Source organism: Rhineura floridana, chromosome 18 (assembly GCF_030035675.1).
Source record: "Rhineura floridana isolate rRhiFlo1 chromosome 18, rRhiFlo1.hap2, whole genome shotgun sequence".
Taxonomy (NCBI): Eukaryota; Metazoa; Chordata; class Lepidosauria; order Squamata; family Rhineuridae; genus Rhineura; species Rhineura floridana.
The window spans coordinates 10,707,478-10,729,441 of NC_084497.1; the positions used below are offsets into that span (position 1 = coordinate 10,707,478).

Sequence of the window (21,964 nt, forward strand, 5' to 3'; positions counted from 1 at the left end):
GCAGCCCTTGGCTGAAAGGAGCACCTCACACTGTTCGGTAACGCGATTACCAATTTAACAGGAGCAGATGTGAAATCCTGTGCTACGATTTCCTGAATCCCCTTTTAAAAGGATTTTGGTGGTTGATTTTAGGGACTAGCCACATAGCGTTTGTTTGAAGATCTGCAGTTTCACACTTGAGTTCTCTGTTTAGAGTCCTTAAAAACCAGCCACGACAAACAAGGACGTAAAACAGACACGGATGGAGTATACCAAAATATGTTTTATTACTTTGTCATCAGTGAGGAAAGTGGCATAACAAAATCCCAACAGGCACTTGAAGGTTAACCAGGCGCTTTTGACCGCGGAGGAACTAACTTGCACAGTAACAGTCGTTAAGGGGAAACGGAATGATCCCGAACACGTTTGCTCAGATGCGAAGTCCTGCCGCGTTCAGCTGGGGTTGCTTCTGTGTCAAGGACCTGGACTCTGGGATACCTGAACAAGTCTGGAAATGGGGCAGAGCACAGAAGGTGGACAGAAACACAGACGGAGGCTTGGCAAGAACTGAGGGTTCACCAAGGTGCAACACAGAAAGCTGCCTTAGACCGAGCCAAGGTCATTCTTCCCTCTAGCTAAGTATCATCAATGTTGACTTCCCAGCCTTACCTAGAGATGATTTATTTTATTTGTTTATGAGATTTGTTAGATGCCCATCTGGCAGAGGTTAATCTGCCACTCTGGGCGACTTACAACCAAACACAAGTACATTTCATATAAACATAATTGAACCTGTAGCCTTTTGCAGGTGCTCTACCAATGAGCTATGGTCCTTCCCTTAAAAATAAAGTAAGATTCTAGTCCTCAGGGTTCAGGAAGAAAGGCTGATTTAACCAGTAACATAGAAAGCTGCCTTATAGCGAGTCGAGAGCATTGTTCCATCAGGTTCAATATTGTTTCTACTGACTGGCCGTGGCTCGCCAGGGTTCCAGGAAGGGAGATTTTTCCAAGCCCTGCCTGGAGATACCTGGGACCTTCTGCTCTACCAGTGAGCTACGCCCCTTCCTTAACTGGGACGGCAATGAGGATGTCCAAAATTACAAGGCAGCTCCATAAGATGCCACTAGGGTCAACCTGTTGGCCTGCTCTTAGTTTGCACTGAAGCAATTTGTGACTTCCACAATCTGAACTGCTGAACTTAACCTGATTCAGCTTGCTGCCGCTTCCCTGCAAGGGCACCTGGACATCAGAGCACTCTCCTCTCCCAGTGAAGCAACAGAATTCCAGACCTCTAACATTTAGTGACCTCCAGCAGTAAAAGGGAGCCAGCCTGTCAAAATGGAGTCAGATCTGTTTTTGCTGATTTGCAATGGCAGAAGAGAAAAAATTCACGGCTGTTCCCTCTATTTTCGATATTCAGGCGGCGAGCGTCCACCCTTATCAAGCCTTATTTTTTTTTTAAAAAAAAAAGCCCTGTCCATGCAAAAGAGGAAGGGGGCAGCAGGCTTCAGGGAGCTTGCAATGTTTGCAGAAGCACCCAAAATGTATTGCTCGGACGCAATGGCATCCTGGCTGAGTGTTGTAGGGCGAGGAGGCACAACGGAATGGAGTGATCAAGCAGAACAGCAGTGGTGGCTGGCCAGAACAGCGAATGGCAGGGAACCACACACTGCAACATTGTGTAGCCGGTTCCCACTTGTATTGCACATTGTTAGTTTTTTATTTAAGTGAGAGAGAGCACTGACATAATTTAACGTGTTGTTTCTTCGTATTAGGACTCTTCTAAAAACAAAGCGATATTTCTCCAATTCCAAAGGGGGAAAAAAACAGGAATCAAGATTGCCATCCTGCACAACTGTTTGACTGTTGGCCAGCTCCGGGTGGAGCCAATAAGACCAGCCAAGCAGCATAGGAAAATATGAGGCAGCCGTATCCATCTGGCTTAGTGTTGTCTACCCCAATCAGCAACAGCTCTCCAGGATTTCAGACGGGACATTCCCAGGCCTATTTGGAGATTCCGCCCCCAGGGATCAAGCTGGGGACCTTTTTCATGTGAAGCCGGTGCTGTGCCATTGCACTAAAGCCCCTTCCCACTTCCTCCTCTGTTTAGGGGGTGCTTAGTTGAGGGAGCAGGTACCCCCGAGATGCAGAGAGAACCAGAGACTATAAACCCAACGTTGACTGCGTTTCCTTTCCTGCCTGAAGCGAATGGCACCAGCTTTCAAAGCTGCAAATTCTTGGTTCATCCACCCAAGATGCAAGGGGAGAAATCCGGCAATTTAACCGTCTCAAAACAGGAATCCTCCCAGAAAGCAATCCCGACTGGCAGAAGAAGCTATAAGCGGGTTACGGGGTTTAATAAGCCACCCTTAAGAGAAGGAGAGAGTGTGTGTATGTTGTTTAAAACAAAGAAAAGCGTCCCACACTTGTATCTGACCAGGCTAGATGAAAAAAGGAAGGAGGAGGGAACTAGATCAGATTCCTCTGGCCAAGCCAATGCAGACAGAGAGGCAGCTGGCAGGGTCCACCTGGATTCAAGGTTTCCCTTACAAGTGTTTGATGCTGGTGTATGAGAGCCCGGAATCCCTGCGAGACGCCCCTCTATGAAGGAAGGCCCAGCTGCCTGCACAAGCACTCTTCAGCTCGAGCCATTTCAAGAGTCAGCCCGGCACTGTCAGGAGAGGCCTATAGCAGCAGCTAAGAATTATGACGCTCTGTCCCTAAATGAGCCATCCCTGCAGATTATGGATAGAAATAAACGAGAGAAATGGAAAAACACCCCTGACCACCACCACCACCAGGAACTGGGAAACTCTTTCAAGCAATGTTAATGCAGCTGCTGTGAGGGGTAGCGCCCCCCCCCCCTGTGGATAGCTGCCTCTCCTAAAGACCCAGAGTGTCTCACACCCTCAGGAGGGGTTGCAGGAAGGTGGAGGGTTGATTGTACCTGAGCCAAAGACAGGGATTGGTCTGTTGTCAGCAACTTCATTAAGCCAAGAGCGGTAACGCTCACCCACCCACCAGTAATTTTCTATCTCAGGCTTACAGAGGTTGCACATCCCCGGGTGGCAAAGGGGCAGCCCCCTACCCCGCTCTGAACCTGAAGAGGGTTTTCTTCTCCCGCCCAACATGTCCGAGAGCCGGCCTTTACACCGTCGTCCCAAACAGAGCCTTGTCGGAATCCGGGTCATCGTCCCCGAGGGAGAAGTCTTTGGTGGCGTCCAGATCGTGGTCCAGGGTGCAGTTCGTCTCCAGCACGAGGCTGTGATCCGGAGAGCTGGCCCCACTCCGGGCCCCGAGGACGGGGCTCAGCTGTTCCCCTTCAGCCATGTATGCCAAAAGGTTCTCCAGGACAGGGCGGGTGCGGCAGATCTCGCTCAGCAGCCGGCTCCTGTGTCGCAGCTCCTGGATCAGGCTGTCCTTTTCCTGGATCACGCTGAGGAGCTCCTGGGCTCGGTCCTCGGAGGACTGCAGCTTCTCTTCCAAGATGGCCAATTCCCTTTGGAGGAAAAAGAAGGGAAGCAGGCAGTGAGAGATGGGCAGTTTGAGACTGTCCGGAGGGACTCAGTTTACAGGGAAGGCCCTTGCTTCAAAGAATGCGCCCTGCATGCAGTTCAGCCCACAACGGCATCTCCAGGTAGGGCTGGGACAGACCCCTCGAGTCTGAAAGTCTGGCGTATTGCTGCTGCCAGTCAGTGCAGACAGTGTTGAGCTAGATGGACCCTGTATAAGTCAGCTTTCCATGATGCTTTGGGCAGGGTGTACCAGTTGTCTGAATGCTGGCATGTGGTCACAGACAGGCTGGCAAAGAGGGTGGCTCACCACACTTCCTGAGCGCCCTGCTCCTCCCCCTCCACCAAAGACACAAGAGTAGCTGGACTTCCAACCTGTCTTGACCCAAATTAGGGCATTCACACAACTGATGTTACATTAGCAAAAGACATGAACAAGCCCTTTTTAAAAAACAGCTTCCAGTCCTGGGCACCGCGTGGCATGTCTGATATTTTAAAGAGAAATACAGGGTAGAGCGCCTAGTCTCTCGACATTTCTAGTTTTGTTTAATGTGGAGTGAAAGTCGCTAATCATCTTGGCTCATGATGGTTTGTTCCCCCCCCCCATTTTATTTTAAGTGGGCGGGGCTGCCGAAGGCGCTAGTCCTCGTCAGAGCCGCACCTGTCCTGCGACTCGCGGAGCCCCGTCAGGGCGCGGCGCATCTCGGCGTCCTTCCGGATGAGGCTCTCGGCCTGCCCGCGCACTGTGCGCTCCGCCACCGCCAGGCGCCGCTCCAGCTCGGCCACGCGCCCGTGCAGCGCCGCCAAGTGTGCGTTCGCCTCCCGGATCTGCACCGGCGTCGGAGGCGAAGACCGCGCCGAGGAGGACATCGCGAGGAGGAGGGAGGGGTGCACGCCACGCCCACTGCCCGCGAGCCGCGGCCAATGGAGAACGAGGCCACGCCCACCGTGGTGGCCAATCAGCGGGAGGGAGCCTCCCCCCAACCCGGGCGCCGCGGCGGATGGAAGATCAGGCCACACCCTCAGCCCGCGACAGCCATTCAGAGGCGCCGAAGAGAAGGAGGAGCCAGAAGCCACGACTGCTTGCCAGGATGCCTTAGACGCGACGTCGTGGCCAATTGGGAGCGGGAGAAGAGTCCAGGCCGCGCCCTTCGGCCTCCTGGGAGGCGGAGAAGCCGCGCCCCCAATGGCCGACGCTGCATCCTATTTACCGCAGGCTCCTCCCACGCTGCTGCTTACTTGCCCCCTTTAGTTCCGCCTTCTTTTCCAGAGCTCTTGAGCGGCGATTGGTCCGCCCTGCCTGTCGTCCCAACCGCCCTTAGTGCTCTCGCGAGACTTGCCCAGCAGAGTCGTCCCTCTCCCGAATCTCGCGATACTTGCGCCGGCGGCTGCTGGTCTTGCTCCAAACATGGCCGACTACTGGGACATCCCGGACGGCACCGACTGCCCTCGCAAGGCCTGGATCACGGGGCGCCTCGGGGCCGGCATCGGTGAGGCGCGGAAGGGGAGGGCGTGTTCGTTTCCCCCCTCGGGCGCGTTCTTATTCTGGAGTGACTCCAGATTAGCCGCGTTCACACCGTTCCAAACCCCCCGAGGGAACTGAGTTTTGGAGTGTTTTGTGTGTATCAATAGAGGACACGCGCGCACCCGACGCATATGGAGGGTCAATTAGGAGTGACTCCGGATTATCTTGTGTTCTGGGTCTGGGATCAGTTCAGAATGACTCCAGATTAGTTGAGTTCATCTGGGCTGGGAGTGGCAAGGGGCGTCCGTCCGTATTTAGGAGTCTGCCCAACCTGCTGCGGGGATCAATTCCGAGTAATTCTGGATTAGCCATGTTCACATGGGCAGCATTATGGTTCTGGGATCAATTCAGCGGGATGCTATATTAGCTGCCTTCACATGGGCTGGGAATGGCAGGGGCATCCATCCACAGTTGGGGGTATGCATTCGGAGTGACTCCAGATTAGCTACATCAATGCTTCCAATTGCGCGTGCACACACCTTCACTCACATAGGCCTGCATACACAAGGATCAGTTTGGAATAACTAGCTCAGCTGCATTTACACAGGCTGGGAGTGGCAGAGGACACCCCTCCTCCACCATTCCAGCATGCAAGCATTCAGTCATAGGAATTAAGTGATTTTGGGATGGAACGGGGATGGTGTTGTTCCCGCTACCCCTATGTTTTACTCTAGAGTGACTGGGAATCAGTTGTGTTCACACGGGGAGGTGGTGTTAGTTAAGGGAAGGGTGTATATCCACCTGAGCTCATACATCTATCCACAGTGTCACACCCATCGTCTGTCACAGGGATCAATTCTGAGTGACTCCAGATTAACCAAGGTTTCCCGATCGGCTTCTAAAGCAAAATGAGAAACCGTAGTTTACAGTGGATTTGCAGACAGAAATCAGCAGCCCAAGGGGTGTGTGTGTAAAAGCTCATATTGCTCGTTTATTAGTAGTAGTAGTAGTAGTAGTAATTTATTTATTTCCCTTCAATAGCTCCCAGGGCAGGTCACAATGTATAAAATACAGCTTAAAAACAAATTGCATTCACAACTAGGAAGGTTCTTAAAAATATATCTCTCAAGGGTCAAAAGTCGGGGTGTGGGCCCGCAATATCTGATGGAACGCCTCTCCTGCTATGAACCTACCCGTACACTTCGTTCGACATCTAAGGCCCTCCTCCGAGTACCGTCTCACCGAGAGGCTCGGAGGGTAATGACAAGATCTAGGGCCTTTTCGGTGGTGGCTCCCGAATTGTGGAACAGTCTCCCCGAGGAGGTACGCCTGGCACCTACGCTGCTATCCTTTCGGCGCCAGGCTAAAACCTTCCTATTCTCCCAGGCATTTTAATATGTTTCTATGTATTTTACTGTTTTAATGTTTTAGTTATGCTAATATCATTTAGTGTTATTATGAATTTGTATTTTTATCTGTGATTTTGTTCATTTATTGTATTATTGTATGTTGTACACCGCCCAGGGAGCCATTGGCTATGGGCGGTTTATAAATGAAATTAAATAAATAAATAAGAACTGTGTCTTTAGCATACAGTGAAAGTCATACAGTGAAGGTGCCAGACGCAGCTCTGCAGGGAGGGAGTTCCACAGTTTAGGGGCTGCTGTAGAGAATATCCTTTCCCAGGCCACCATCCCCCAAACTTCTGAAGACGGCAGAACTACCAAGAAGGCCCCCTCTGCCCTCTTAACACCTGAGAGGAGGCGGCCTCTCAGATATTTGGGAGCTAAGTCATATAGCATAAGCATCTTGAATTGGGCCCAGAACTGGCAGCCAATGCAGCTGTTTGAAAACAGGGTTTGTATGAGATCTAAATGGAATCCCATCCAGTAATGGCAGTAACGTTCCCATCCAGGGAAATGGCAGGACTTCTCGGATGGCTTCTCTGCTCTCCTCTTGGGCCTTTCCTGGTTTCCTTTTCCGCAGAAGTGGCTAACCTGGCAGCCCTCTAGATTTTGCTCTCTTCCCATCATCCCTAACCATTGGCCATGCTGGCTATTGGGAGTTGGAGTCCGGAACATTCAGAGTGCCACAGGGTCTCCTCTGGAAAAGATCCTCATTACATGTTATAAGGTGACAATATTTGTTGTGGGTTTTTAAAATGTAGCTTAATATTGCTTCTAAGCCTTCTTGCAAAGATCTGTATCTTGAAAGGGAGGATTATACCTAACTGTGTTAATAAATAATGTGCGTGAAGCCCTTTAAATTGTGGTGGGGAATCTCAGGCCTGTGAACCTAATTAGGAGCCACACAGAGGTCCTAAATTTGGCTGATGAGATTGGTTTCCCTAAGGCACTCTTGCCTGCCCTACCCTTCTTGTCTTATATGATGTCAGGCATGAGGGACGGTAAAGATGCAGCTGCCTATTGAAAGTGGGGTTTGCCTTCAAATGTTACATAAATGATAATTATTGTTGGCCCTCAAGTTTATATTCATTTTAAACTTAGAAAGGCTTTGATTTTCTAGGAATAATAATCCTCCCTTTGTTCGTTGGTCCATTCCCCTCCCCACCTCTCACTCACTAAATAAATTCTCACCTTTCTTTCTGTAGGTCTGCTGGGGTCGATTTACCGTATTATACTCATCCAGCCAGAGACGACTTTGGAGGCTTTTCAGAGGGCGGCCACAGGCACAGTCACCATGGGTAAGTCTTGCTGATGCCGGTCGATAGCAGCCAAGCCCACTTAGCTGTGCTGCCCTTCTGAAGATGGAGACCTGCTCACATTTTGCAATATAACCCTGAGATAACGGATCTGCTCCTCAAGCTGTATTTAGAAAAGCTTTTGTAACAAATGTCGGGAAGTGGTGTAGATAAAACAATATAAAATAATCATCAGTAATTCATAGATAAGGTCAGCAAGCTTTGAAAGCAAATACTAAGTTTATGTTAGTTATGTTATGTTTTTATTTTATTTATTTATTAAATTTCTATACCGCCCCATAGCCGAAGCTCTCTGGGCGGTTTACAACATAAAAATCAATATACAATATATAATATACAATTCATATTTGGTACAATTAAAAGGAAAACAATTCATCACATTTTAAATAAATATAAAAAATGTAAATGTACTGCCTTCAAGTCGATTCCGACTTATGGCGACCCTATGAAGAGGGTTTTCATGAGGCTGAGAGGCAGTGACTGGCCCAGGGTCACCCAGTGAGCTTCATGGCTATGTGGGGATTCGAACCCTGGTCTCCCAGGTCCTAGTCCAACACCTTAACCACTACACCATGCTGGCTCTCACTTAAATAAATATAAGTAAACAATAAATCTCAACAATGTACATGGAACTTCCGGGAGGCAGCATCCGGTAAGAACGTTTCTTACACAGCTCTTCCAAACATAAAACTCAGAAATTCCATAAACTACTTAATCAACTAGTTAAACAACGAAAACTTTCCCTCTATGAAAGGCAAAGATTAGGAGCACTCATTAACGATGTTATTACTTCCCAAAGCTGCTTCAAAGCTACAAACTTAATAATAATCAAGATACCTCGCTGTACTCCAACCGGAATAGTAGCAAATAAAGCTGACTTAAGAGGACGCCAAGAGAAACATTTATCCCTCCCCCCCCCAAAAAAAACACCCCAGCTTGGTGAACAACGAACGAACTTTACAACTTACTCGTATAACTTATGAAGTTATGAACTTTGGCTTAATTAAGATATCTTCTATTACAATCTGAGCCGATAAGCTGCCCTTGCACTAGAGTTCTGCTTACGGGAAGAGAGCGTATCTAAAGATCTCTACTTAAGCTACAAACTGATGGTTTTTACAAGGAAAAAATGCAAGGAAATGGGCATTGTCCCTGAAGATGAGATATTCTCTCCAATAACTTCTCAAACTAAAATAACCCATTTTTTTCCCACACAAATGGAAGCGACCCAAGCCTTGCCTGCACCTTTAAGTAACCTTGAGATTACTCCACAACATCAATCCCCCCACGGATGGTCGTTAGACCGGCAACTAACAACTAGACCTTTCAAAGAAAATCCACATGGCAGAAGCCTAGCAGAAGAACTACAAGATGCGGACCTTAATTGCTCATTAACACCAAGGGCTGAAGATCTCCCATCAGAAATAGTTATTAGCGACCCGATGGAAGAACTCCAGGAATCAAGAGCCTCTGATAACTGCATTAAAAACAACTCTATCCTGAATAAGGAAAATCTTGGTCTCAGTTTACTCTCTATAGGATGGGGTAGGGCAGTAACTGAGGAACTAGGCTTAATAAAGGCGTATATAACGGAAACAAATAGCTTATTAACCACCTTAATTAAGTCTATGGGGACTCTTCTTCCTGATCAAGATAAACCTGCTAACAGTTTTCAAAATAAGGAGATTCTGAAACAGAAACCAAGGATGAGGACTAAGGCAAAGGGCTCCAAGATAACATGTCCAGATAACCGAAGAAAGGAAAGACCGAAAAATCTAAAAATGTTAAAAACTCCAAACCGATTCCAAATAGAAAAATGAACTTCAAACCTCTTTTTAAATTACTAGATACTCCATCTAAAACTCATCAATTACCCCCTGAAGGTGAAAACTTATCACAAAGAGTAAGCCCCACAAGTTCGACACATACAAGCACCACTGTAGGAAATGATAAAGCTGTAGCTAGTCTGGCCTCAGAGCTACCACCCAATGGAATCAACGCCAAAGATACTACTAACTCGCAACAAAAACTTCACTTCTCCCCAAATAATCGCAATGACTGGAACTGGGACCTACAACTACAAAGAGAAAAACTAGTGGTATCTCTCTCAGTAGCAACGTTGGATCGATGGAGGACTACTTCAATAAGACAATGCTTTGATACTTGCCTACAGACCCTTCTACCAGATATCCGGTATAAAACTTACATTAAACATGTGACCCACCTATTTTCTATGGAGCCAGATAAGCGGGCTATTTTTACCTTACATTCACCACAGTTGGCTGACCGTATTTACAAGCTCAAGGGAGATTTCCTTGCAAATGGTATTTCATTGCAACGCTATTTTGCAAATAATGCTCCACCCAAGCCACTGTGTAGACAGTTCTCTTCACAGACAAAGACTAAGAAGCATCGAACTCAGATAACCCCTAGGGGGCTGAATAACCAAGGACAACAAATCACTTCTACCGGACAAACCCATTGCCAATTTCGACATATAAATGATGCCCCGGAGTATCGGAATCTGAGGCAAGAAGGACTTGCCCCAGAAGAACGCTTCCTTATGGAATCGTACGAGCGCTTATCGAAACCTGACCAAGACGACATAATTTTCAGTTTGGTCAACCTCATACATAATCTAATGAAGCAAAGCTCCAAGCCAAATGAAGATAATTATTCCCCAGACCAGATGCTGACCCCAAGCAACCTAAAAGTCCTCTCTCTTAAAAACCTATTTCAACAACTTCTACCACAACATCCGACCTCCAATAGTGAAATTAACTCCTCTCCACCTGGAAGACAAGGGAGATTCTCCAGCCCACAACCTAGAGAAGTAGTTCCAGACCAAGAGAGGCCACCAACAGAACCTACTTGGTTAGAGATGCGAATGCTACAACCGGAAGAAATGGGATCCCCGGTCCAAAACCAAATTATTAATCCAGACTTCTCCAAAAGAACACTACCAACATATAGAGTATCGTCTAATGTGAGTACACTTATGCCAACAGTGAATATTATAACCCCTTGCCCATGACAACAGCCAAGAGCAATAGACAATACAAACAATTTAATAACTTCATCTAGTCATTGCAAAAGTGATAACCTTCTGGACACCTCTCAAAAGGACTACCTTATATCTATCATATCGTGGAATATAGCTGGCTGGAAAAACAGAATATTGGACTTGGCTCTAATGCAATTTTTACAATCTTTTGAAATTATTCTTTTGCAGGAAACGTGGCTAACACCAGGAGAGCCTATTGAACTTATAGGGTATAAAACTTGGCTAAAACCAGCCATTAAAATCTCATCTAAGGGTAGAGCTAAGGGTGGTATAGCCACCCTGGTGGCCACTCACCTTACTAGCTACATAACAGATCTTACTGTAGAGACACAAACTCCTCTCATAGCCCTGGGTATAAAGATCCCTGGCCTACCACCCTTTATCTGCGCAAATATATATATTCCCCCGGCAAACTCTACCCACCAAGACTCCCCATGGCAGATGTTAGATACATGCTTGGAAACATTATTATCTAAGTTTATATCTCATGAGCTTCTCCTTGGAGGCGATTTTAATGCCAGAATGGGTCCTTGTTCCTCATCGAATGAAGATTCTTTAAATAAATATATTGCAGACCCCCCAATTCTAAATAGAAGTACTAAAGACCAAGTAGTTAACAAATACAGTACAGCTCTCTCTTAGTTGATCCTAAAATTCCAATTGGTATGTTTAAATGGCTTCTCATGGGACTACTGCAGGGGCGCCTACACATACCTATCAAGAACGGGGGCTAGCGTAGTCGATTATTTTCTTGGTTCTTACCCTTTGCTAAACAGAATAAAGGAATTTAACGTTTTATCAAGACCAGAGAGTGACCATCTACCAATAAAGGTTACTCTGCAGGCCACCCAAAGGCGAAGTTACAACCAAAATGAGTCCACCTGTAGGCGCAGGCGCCTAAAATGGTCGCAAGAGATTGGGACAAAGGCCCATCAATTGTTGTCCAGCCAACCCATAGCCCAGTTACACCAAATGACCATAACAAATCCCCAAAACTGTTTAAAGGCGTATGAATTATTATTAGCTGAGTTAAGCCCACGAATTGCTGACCTTACGGAGACTTCAGCTCCGCCCCAGCCTAGAACCTGGTTTGATAAGGAATGTAGAACCTCCAAAAAACAACTTATTAAGCTAATTAAGATATTTTGCCTAAATAATTCCCCAGATACCCTCCAGCAATTAATAACACGAAGAAGGACATACAAAGAACTAATAAAACAAAAGAAAAAAAATTTTTACCAGACAAACTGGAGAACTCTAACAAGAGTAACCCATGAGAAGAACGAAACAGAATTCTGGAGATTTCTCCAGGGAAAGATAACCCCAATAACTCACATTAATTTCCCCCCGATAATAAATGATGAATGGGCGGTTCACTTTAGCTCAATTTTTGGAAGCCTCCTCCCCCGAAAACCGGAGAATATCGCCGAGAAGCTGAAGGACCTTCCCCCCTGGCCTCCGGTAACACCGGAAGAAATTAGAGAGTTAGTATTCCTCTTAAAAGCAGGCAAAGCACCAGGTGAAGACACCCTACCACCCGAATTTATCATACAAGATCTAGCATGGTGGGCTCCTCTGCTCGCTTCACTTTTTACTTACATAATCAATACAGGCTTAATTCCACAGGGATGGCTGACCAGCATTGTGGTCCCAATTTTTAAAAAAGGTGACCCAACGATTCCGTCAAACTATCGACCCATAAGCCTATTAAACATAACATCGAAACTGTTTAGCCGTATGCTCCTTAACAAACGCATGGCTTGGGAGCAAACAAACTCGATAATCTGTAAAGAACAAGCCGGGTTTAGGCCACACATGAGCACCATAGACCAAACATTTATTCTGCAACATCTCATAAGCAAAACTAAAGCCAAAGCGAATCAATCCTTATATATTGCCTTCATAGACTTTGCCGCGGCCTTTGATACAATAGACAGAGACCTTCTCTGGCAAAAATTGTCATAAATAAACATAGATCAAAGACTGCTATGGCTAATAAGAGCTCTCTATCAATCAAACGTCATACAGGTACGTCAAGGGACTAATAGCGTTCTATCATCTAAAATCCCAGTATATAGGGGAGTAAAACAAGGGTGTTTGCTGGCCCCTTTTTTATTTAATTTTTTTATTAATGATATGGTGGAGTCCCTATCATCGCCTGATTTCCCCCCCTCAATTAACACACAAAAAATATCAATGCTTTTATATGCCGACGATCTTGCTCTATGCTCACTAACAAAAATAGGACTTAAACGAATGCTCCTAACATTGGAAGATTATTGCCACTCCCAGAAGCTAAGAATCAATCAAGCCAAATCTAAAATCATGGTATGTGGCAAATTTAGGAATTCATAAGAACATAAGAAGAGCCTGCTGGATCAGGCCGGTGGCCCATCTAGTCCAGCATCCTGTTCTCACAGTGGCCAACCAGGTGCCTGGGGGAAGCCCGCAAGCAGGACCCGAGTGCAAGAACACTCTCCCCTCCTGAGGCTTCCAGCAACTGGTTTTCAGAAGCATGCTGCCTCTGACTAGGGTGGCAGAGCACAGCCATCACGGCTAGTAGCCATTGATAGCCCTGTCCTCCATGAATTTGTCTAATCTTCTTTTAAAGCCGTCCAAGCTGGTGGCCATTACTGCATCTTGTGGGAGCAAATTCCATAGTTTAACTATGCGCTGAGTAAAGAAGTACTTCCTTTTGTCTGTCCTGAATCTTCCAACATTCAGCTTCTTTGAATGTCCACGAGTTCTAGTATTATGAGAGAGGGAGAAGAACTTTTCTCTATCCACTTTCTCAATGCCATGCATAATTTTATACACTTCTATCATGTCTCCTCTGACCCGCCTTTTCTCTAAACTAAAAAGCCCCAAATGCTGCAACCTTTCCTCATAAGGGAGTCGCTCCATCCCCTTGATCATTCTGGTTGCCCTCTTCTGAACCTTTTCCAACTCTAGAATATCCTTTTTGAGATGAGGCGACCAGAACTGTACACAGTATTCCAAATGCGGCCGCACCATAGATTTATACAACGGCATTATGATATTGGCTGTTTTATTTTCAATACCTTTCCTAATTATCGCTAGCATGGAATTTGCCTTTTTCACAGCTGCCGCACACTGGGTCGACATTTTCATCGTGCTGTCCACTACAACCCCGAGGTCTCTCTCCTGGTCGGTCACCGCCAGTTCAGACCCCATGAGCGTATATGTGAAATTAAGATTTTTTTGCTCCAATATGCATAATTTTACACTTGTTTATATTGAATTGCATTTGCCATTTTTCTGCCCATTCACTCAGTTTGGAGAGGTCTTTTTGGAGCTCTTCGCAATCCCTTTTTGTTTTAACAACCCTGAACAATTTAGTGTCATCAGCAAACTTGGCCACTTCACTGCTCACTCCTAATTCTAGGTCATTAATGAACAAGTTGAAAAGTACGGGTCCCAATACCGATCCTTGAGGGACTCCACTTTCTACAGCCCTCCATTGGGAGAACTGTCCGTTTATTCCTACTCTCTGCTTTCTGCTTCTTAACCAATTTCTTATCCACAAGAGGACCTCTCCTCTTATTCCATGACTGCTAAGCTTCCTCAGAAGCCTTTGGTGAGGTACCTTGTCAAACGCTTTTTGAAAGTAAGTACACTATGTCCACTGGATCACCTCTATCTATATGCTTGTTGACACTCTCAAAGAATTCTAATAGGTTACTGAGACAGGACTTTCCCTTGCAGAAGCCATGCTGGCTCTGCTTCAGCAAGGCTTGCTCTTCTATGTGCTTAGTTAATCTAGCTTTAATAATACTTTCTACCAGTTTTCCAGGGACAGAAGTTAAGCTAACTGGCCTGTAATTTCTGGGATCCCCTCTGGATCCCTTTTTGAAGATTGGCGTTACATTTGCCACTTTCCAGTCCTCAGGCACGGAGGAGGACCCAAGGGACAAGTTACATATTTTAGTTAGCAGATCAGCAATTTCACCTTTGAGTTCTTTGAGAACTCTCGGGTGGATGCCATCCGGGCCCGGTGATTTGTCAGTTTTTATATTGTCCATTAAGCTTAGAACTTCCTCTCTCGTTACCACTATTTGTCTCAGTTCCTCAGAATCCCTTCCTGCAAATGTTAGTTCAGGTTCAGGGATCTGCCCTATATCTTCCACTGTGAAGACAGATGCAAAGAATTCATTTAGCTTCTCTGCAATCTCCTTATCGTTCTTTAGGACACCTTTGACTCCCTTATCATCCAAGGGTCCAATTGTCTCCCTAGATGGTCTCCTGCTTTGAATGTATTTATAGAATTTTTTGTTGTTGGTTTTTATGTTCTTAGCAATGTGCTCCTCAAATTCTTTTTTAGCATCCCTTATTGTCTTCTTGCATTTCTTTTGCCAGAGTTTGTGTTCTTTTTTATTTTCTTCATTCGGACAAGACTTCCATTTTTTGAAGGAAGACTTTTTGCCTCTGAGAGCTTCCTTGACTTTGCTCGTTAACCATGCTGGCATCTTCTTGGCCCTGGCGGTACCTTTTCTGATCTGCGGTATGCACTCCAGTTGAGCTTCTAATATAGTGTTTTTAAACAACTTCCAAGCATTTTCGAGTGATGTGACCCTCTGGACTTTGTTTTTCAGCTTTCTTTTTACCAATCCCCTCATTTTTGTGAAGTTTCCTCTTTTGAAGTCAAATGTGACCGTGTTGGATTTTCTTGGCAATTGGCCAGTTACATGTATGTTTAATTTAATAGCACTGTGGTCACTGCTCCCAATCGGTTCAACAACACTTACATCTCGCACCAGGTCCTGGTCCCCACTGAGGATTAAGTCCAGGGTTGCCGTCCCTCTGGTTGGTTCCATGACCAACTGGTCTAGGGAATAGTCATTAAGAATATCTAGAAACTTTGCTTCTTTGTCATGACTGGAACACATATGCAGCCAGTCTATGTCCGGGTAGTTGAAGTCACCCATTACTACCACATTTCCTAGTTTGGATGCTTCCTCAATTTCATATCTCATCTCAAGGTCTCCCTGAGCATTTTGATCAGGGGGACGATAGATCGTTCCCAGTATTAAGTCCCTCCTGGGGCATGGTATCACCACCCACAACGATTCTGTGGAGGAGTCTGCCTCTTTTGGGGTTTCGAGCTTGCTGGATTCAATGCCTTCTTTCACGTATAGAGCGACTCCGCCACCAATACGTCCTTCCCTGTCCTTCCGATATAGTTTATATCCAGGGATAACCGTATCCCACTGGATATTCAAAGAATAGCTGGTCAATAAATGGGGCCCCATTGGAACAAGTCTCAAATTTTAAATACCTGGGTATACATTTGTCAAATAGACTCTCCTGGACAACCCAAATCAAGGCCATGTCCTTAACCGGTTCCCGAGTCCTTGGTTTAATGAAAAAAAATTTCTATACAAAGGGAGGCCAACTTGTCCCCCCAATGTTAAAAATATTAAAAACTAAAATACTACCGAAGATCCTGTACGGATCAGAATTATGGGGGGCTACAGCAAAAACTCAATTAGACACTATTCAAAATAGCTTTATGAAACAAGTGTTAGGCCTCCCCCCAGGAACACCGGCTACCCACCTCAGAGCAGAACTGGGGATTCCTTCAGTCGGGGCACGTATTGACTTGGCATTTCTAAGATACTGGATCCGAATCCTAAAAACGGAGGATTCAACCCTAGTGAAACACTGCTGGTATGAACAAATGCGAGTGGGAGGTTGGGCAAAGATCTATCTGATGATTCTAGCTAAATATAACCTCCCCCTGGAAAAGTTAATGGATTTAAACAATATTGCGCTCCGTAACTGGATTTTTGATAAGGATGCTGAGCAGGATCGTCTACATATAGAAGCGGCTGCTTACTCAATTTGGTTCCCATCTTTCAAACTTAACCATTATATGTCTAACTATTTAGACGCCCTCGACTTCGCCCCCATCAGAAGAGCTTTTACATCCCTCCGATTCCAAACTATGCCCACGGCCTATATAGAGGGTAGGTACAGCGGTATACCAGTGGCTCAACATCAATGCGTCTATGGATGTAAGGCAATAGAAGATTTAGTCCACTACCTACTTTACTGCCCTCTACACGAAAACCCCAGAGGGAAATTTTTATCCGTAATTTTAGCCCTTTTAACCTGCCATACAGACGAAGAGAAGGTCAATTTTCTTTTATGCGATAATAACAATTCAGTGACCCTGGCAGTCGCCAACTTTGCCTTGGCGGCCCAAAAACTGAGGAAAATTTTTGTAAAAGGGCCAACGCCCTGAAAAGCTAACCCATTTATTTTAGCAAGACACTGATTTTAAAAATACTTCTATCTTTTGTTATTCTATGTACATTTGTAACCTTGCACATGGCCTATGGCTTAGTCTGCAATAAAGTTTGTTGTTGTTGTTGAACAATGTACATAACATAATAACAGAATAAATAAAAAAAACCAAACATAACAATTATAAAAATATCTAAAAAATATTCTCCAATGTCCCATTGTGCTTCTCCCCATATTATTTTTATGTTTCTCTTTTCTGCTTTACAGCAGAGAAAAAAATCTTATCCCAGGGTCAAATGAAGCCGCTTAAAAACTCTAGAAGTGAAGTGAGCACTCAGCTGGTGATCAGAACATAGGAAGCAGCCTTATACTGAGCAAGGCTATTGGTCCATCTAACTTAGTATTGCCTACACTGGCTGGAAGCAGCTGTTCAGGGTCAGGAGTCTCTCCTAGTCCTACCTGGAGACGCCCCCAAGGATTGAACCTAGGACCTTCTGCCTGGAAAGCGGGGCTCTGCCACTGAGCTACGGTCCTTTCCTTTCAAAATAAAATAAAATTTGCAGTCCTCATGATTCTGAATGAGAACACAGGAAGTTGTCTCATACCATGTCAAGCCATTGGTCCATCTGGCTTAGTATTGCCTACACAGACTGGCAGTGGCTCTCCAGGGTTACAGGCTCTGGGGAACATTCCCAGCCCTACCTGGAGATGTCAGGAATTGAACCTGGGATTTGCTGCATGTGAAGCAGGATGTGTGTGTGTCCTGTCCAGAGCTGGAACCACGAGACGCAGAGGCGGGTGCAATTAAATCTTGCTTTATTAGAGTAATGGATACATCTAGGACATAGCGTTTATTATAGAAACCTGCTTTACTCACTAGAACCCCTAACTACACTCTAGACATGCTCTGCGGCGCGTGAAGGAAGTTGACTCAGCGACTCCCCTCTTTGAGAGGCCAGCTTATGTCGGGAACATTTTTGATCGTAATCTCTGACTCCTTTGTAAGTCCTGTCTCTGCCCTGTCCGTTTCTCACGGCGGCAGGCACGAGGCGAGGGGGGGCGTGTTTCCAGCGGCTCGTTGGAAGACACCTGCTCTTGGGCTGCAGGCTCGAGGTCAGGAGGTGGCATCACGCTGGAAGCGTCCTGGGAACTGCTTGGCAAGTGAGGAGTTGGTACAACCTCTGGGGCGTCCCCTGATGGGCCCTCGGGAACGACTGGGAGTGGCGCACTCTCTTCTACGGAGCTTGCGCCACAGGTGGGAATTGGCTGGAGTTCAAGCTCACTGCCCCCCCCCCCCCGAAGGTCCTGAGCAGACTCAACAGCTCCTGGGTCTTCCGTGCCTTCTGGCAGCTGAGGCGCCTGAAACTCATGCTTCTCCCCTCCCTGCTCCTTCAGGGAGAGCCGAGGCTCAACAGTGTGTGTAGTAGGCGGCACATCAGAGGATGAGAGTTGCCCCCCCCCCCCATATTAGCACACAGGAAATTTAGGATTCGGGAACAACTGTGCAGACAGCTAGGATCGGTTAAACAAGTGTCCTTTACTTAAGAAGCTATTTAAACATTCCGTAAGAAAGAATAAAAGTTAATTGGCATAAAATCACAATAAAAGCAGGTTAAGGAGTTACATATTTTAAAGCATAACAGATCTAAAATCCTGAGCGTAGATATAACACTCATGCAACCTTTTTGATGCATAATTGAGGTACTTTAGTTACCTGGATCTATCTGGGGCTGCAAACATTAGTGAGCCTCTCCTAGGAGAAGACTGATCTGATACTAAAATGCAGGAATATTTATACTAAATTTTCCTTTGAAGATCACAGATTTATGAAACATCCCTAGCTTAATTGCTGCTTATCGCAATTGTCAGAGAAAAATTAACTATTTTAAAATATAACAAGATGGTATATATCTGAATACATGAAATACAATAAATTTCAGCTACAGAATAACATCTTAAATCCCTTAGACATGGGAAGATAACCTTCCCTATGCATCTGAACATACCAATAAATTGTCAGTTTAGGGATGTTTTTCAATGTTTATACAAGCAATTGTCCGACTAAGTGGAACCACTTAACAATTTATAAGTAATTAATGGCCTTATTATCAGTGTGATTTAATTACTCCTAACTGATGGTACTTTGAGATAAGCTTGAAGTTTATGGTTTTATGGTATAGCTGGAGAAGTTTTAGTGTGGCACCAAAGGTGTTCTGGTTTCTATCGGATGCCATGATAGTGGGCCCATCATGAACAGACGAAAGGGATGACTATTCCCTGTGTGTGTCAGATTTAATTGCATCCCATTTGATTGAGTGGAATTATTAATATGAATATTAATATGAATATTGGCTCTGAATCCGCCATCGTCTCTGGGTCCAGCTAGATTAGAAGTAGGAATGTTTGCCACTCAGCTGTGGCCCTTGTCCAAATTTAGTATCACGTGATAAACCATTGGGCTTAGAAGGCTTTTTTTTAAAAAAAAATTGGACTAATTCATACAGGAAGAGGGAAGTTCTGTTGCTGGCTGTTTGTCGTGGTGGTGGGAACGTGGTACAATCTCCACGTTCAGAGGCATTAAAATTCCAGTTGCTGAAGTGAGGGGGCACTCTTGCCTCCATAGTCCTGGCCATGGGCTTCCTGGCAGGGCTGCTTTAAGGGAACCAAGGTGGGAGTTTAGGCTGCAATGGAAGCGGAGGGGGGATGAGCTCGACTCGCCCCTTCTGGTGCCAGTGTTCAGTGGTGCACCTCTGTCTTCCCCTCCATACTCCCTTTTTTGTCTCCACAGCTACCATAGGGGCCATTTTTGGAGTCACTACCTGTGTCTGCGCCCAGATCCGAGATGCCCCAGAAGACCCCTTGAACTACTTTATCGGAGGCTGCGCGGCAGGCACCATCTTGGGAGCTAGAGGTTGGTTGTTAGCTATGTAAATTTGGCTGCCAGGCTTGACAGTTTAAGATTACCACCCCCTGTGCTTTCTGACCAAGCCGGCCTTTTCTCCCTCTCTCTTCTCCAGCTCACAGCTTCAGCACTGGCACGACGGCCTGTCTTGGCCTGGGCCTGGTGGCCTTTTTCACCAAAGTGGGCAAGAAAGAGGGCTGGCGCCTCTTGGAACCCAAACTCTAAACCCCGCCCTCCTCTTCCTCCGCCTTCCCGTCTTGTGTATGTCAATGAATGGTGGTCTCTGCGCAGTGTCCCCGATTGAGGCTCGGAGGTGGCATGTCTGCAGCTCAAGGGCAGAGATCTTGAGCGGCGGCTGCAAAGTGTTGGCAGCGTCTGTCCCAGGTCCTGGTGGGGGCTGCCCTTCCAAATAAAAAGAAGACCGCTTGGTCCTGTTGACTTTCTGCTTTTGAAGGGGCCTCCTTAAGAGAGAGTTGTGGAGAGGGAGTTCCTCTGTACGTTTGTAGATTCGAAGTGTGCAAGGAGCCCTGCTGGGTCAGAGCACAGAGGCTGTAGGACGAGAGGAAGCTGCTGTGTACTGGGAGAGATCTCTTCGGGGAACATCCGTGGCCCTCTGGATGTGGTGGGACTACAGCTGCCATCATCCTTGGCCTGTGGTTGTGCTAGCTGAGGCTGATGGGAGTTGGAGTCCAGCCACATATGGAGGGCCACAGTCGACAAGGGCTGGCTGTGGCTCTCCAGGTCCCAGACAGGGAGACGTTTCCATCCCTTCCGAGAGATGCCATTGGGAACTGGACCTGAGGCCTTCTGCGGGCAAAGCCAATGTCAGGCCACTGAGCCATGGCCCTTCCCCTCTTGCCTCTCAGAATCCCCGTCAGGAGGGCGTAAAGGTGGCAACTATCCCCTTCTTGTTTTAGAGAGAGGTGGCCGTCATGTGAGCACGGAGCACGAAAGCCAGCGTGGTGTAGAGGTTAAGGTGTCGGACTGGGATCTGGGAGAGCAAGGTTCCCACTCAGGCAGGAAGCTGACTGGGTGACCTCGGGGGCCAGTCACTGTCTCTCAGCCTAATCTACCTCACAGGGTTGTTGTGAGGATAAAATCAAGAGGGGAGAACCGTGTTTGGTTTCCACCCTGAGCTCCTTGGAAGAAATGGAGAATGTAAGTGTAAGAAATCAAGCCATTATAGTTTCCCTGTCATGACTTAGTTATAGACCAGGGGCAGGGAATTTCAGGCCTGAGGATGTGGCCCTCCTAGCCCCTCTGTCTGGCCCTTGGAGCTCTCACCAGGCCACATGCCCCTCACCAGCCCTGCTTGAAGCCATCCTTGAGGGTGGTGAGGATGTCTACTTGGACTCTGGTGATGCCTGTTGCTTGCCCTGCGGAGGACAGAGAGAGGTGTGTGTGTGTAGAAAGTACCCTACTGTCCAAAGGTAAAAATTTACATGATTTGCTCCACCCACTTTTGCCTCTGGCCCCACCCACCACTGGCATGTGGCCCCTGGAAGGTTGCACAGAAGGGAATGTGGCCCTCTGGCTGAAATAGGCAATCCTCTATTAATCTGACTCATCCTCTCCCTAATAACAGCATCTGGAGGGCCCCGCTGGCTTCGCTTGGCTCGGCTGTGAATACCCTCCATATAATGTTGGACTTACAGCTCCCAGCAGCCCCAGCGTGGCCAGTGGGCAGCGATGATGGTGGGAATCAAGCCCAGGAATGCTAGTCCAGCACTCTGTTTTTGCCGCAGCGGCTGGACAGATTTATCCTGGAAGCCCACAAGCTGGACATAAAAATAACATTGCCTCCCCCGAAAAAGCCCTCCCCATGCCTGGTGTTCAAAAGATAGGCGCTTCTGAACATGGATGCTCCACTCAAATAGTGGCTCTGTGTAAAGAATACCCGTTGCTGAGATCAGCATTAATTGGTCAACGTTTGGGGGTTCCCCCTGCATGTTCTCCATTCGTAAGGCAGGTAACTGCATATTTATTTTTAAAAACAACACAAACCCCATAAGTAGGTGGCCAATGAGTGCCCCCACCAGCCTAATGTTATGCA

The 21,964-nt window shown here is 46.6% G+C and overlaps 2 protein-coding genes across 2 annotated transcripts; one reads left to right on the forward strand and one right to left on the reverse strand.

Moving 5' to 3' along the window:
- Positions 1 to 257: 257 nt before the first annotated feature.
- Positions 258 to 4,410, reverse strand: VMAC (vimentin type intermediate filament associated coiled-coil protein). Its single transcript, XM_061601507.1, has 2 exons — positions 4,153 to 4,410; positions 258 to 3,478 (listed from the first exon to the last, which is right to left on the reverse strand). Exons 1-2 carry the CDS (start codon positions 4,359 to 4,361, stop codon positions 3,127 to 3,129), a joined length of 561 nt encoding a protein of 186 aa, XP_061457491.1. The 5' UTR covers positions 4,362 to 4,410; the 3' UTR covers positions 258 to 3,126.
- Positions 4,411 to 4,829: 419 nt separating this feature from the next.
- Positions 4,830 to 20,354, forward strand: NDUFA11 (NADH:ubiquinone oxidoreductase subunit A11). Its single transcript, XM_061601508.1, has 4 exons — positions 4,830 to 4,981; positions 7,568 to 7,660; positions 19,798 to 19,920; positions 20,027 to 20,354. The coding sequence occupies exons 1-4, from the start codon at positions 4,900 to 4,902 to the stop codon at positions 20,134 to 20,136; spliced, it is 408 nt and encodes a 135-aa protein (XP_061457492.1). The 5' UTR covers positions 4,830 to 4,899; the 3' UTR covers positions 20,137 to 20,354.
- Positions 20,355 to 21,964: the final 1,610 nt, after the last annotated feature.

What these genes read in the sequence shown, in the direction of transcription:
- VMAC (XM_061601507.1), bottom strand. Translation starts at nt 4,361, where the DNA reads ATGTCCTCCTCGGCGCGGTCTTCGCCTCCGACGCCGGTGCAGATCCGG. An exon ending in CTCCGCGAGTCGCAGGACAG is followed by an intron (nt 3,479 to 4,152) that starts GTGCGGCTCTGA and finishes TTTCCTCCAAAG; the next exon opens with GGAATTGGCCATCTTGGAAG.
- NDUFA11 (XM_061601508.1), top strand. Translation starts at nt 4,900, where the DNA reads ATGGCCGACTACTGGGACATCCCGGACGGCACCGACTGCCCTCGCAAG. An exon ending in CACAGGCACAGTCACCATGG is followed by an intron (nt 7,661 to 19,797) that starts GTAAGTCTTGCT and finishes TTGTCTCCACAG; the next exon opens with CTACCATAGGGGCCATTTTT. An exon ending in CACCATCTTGGGAGCTAGAG is followed by an intron (nt 19,921 to 20,026) that starts GTTGGTTGTTAG and finishes TCTCTTCTCCAG; the next exon opens with CTCACAGCTTCAGCACTGGC.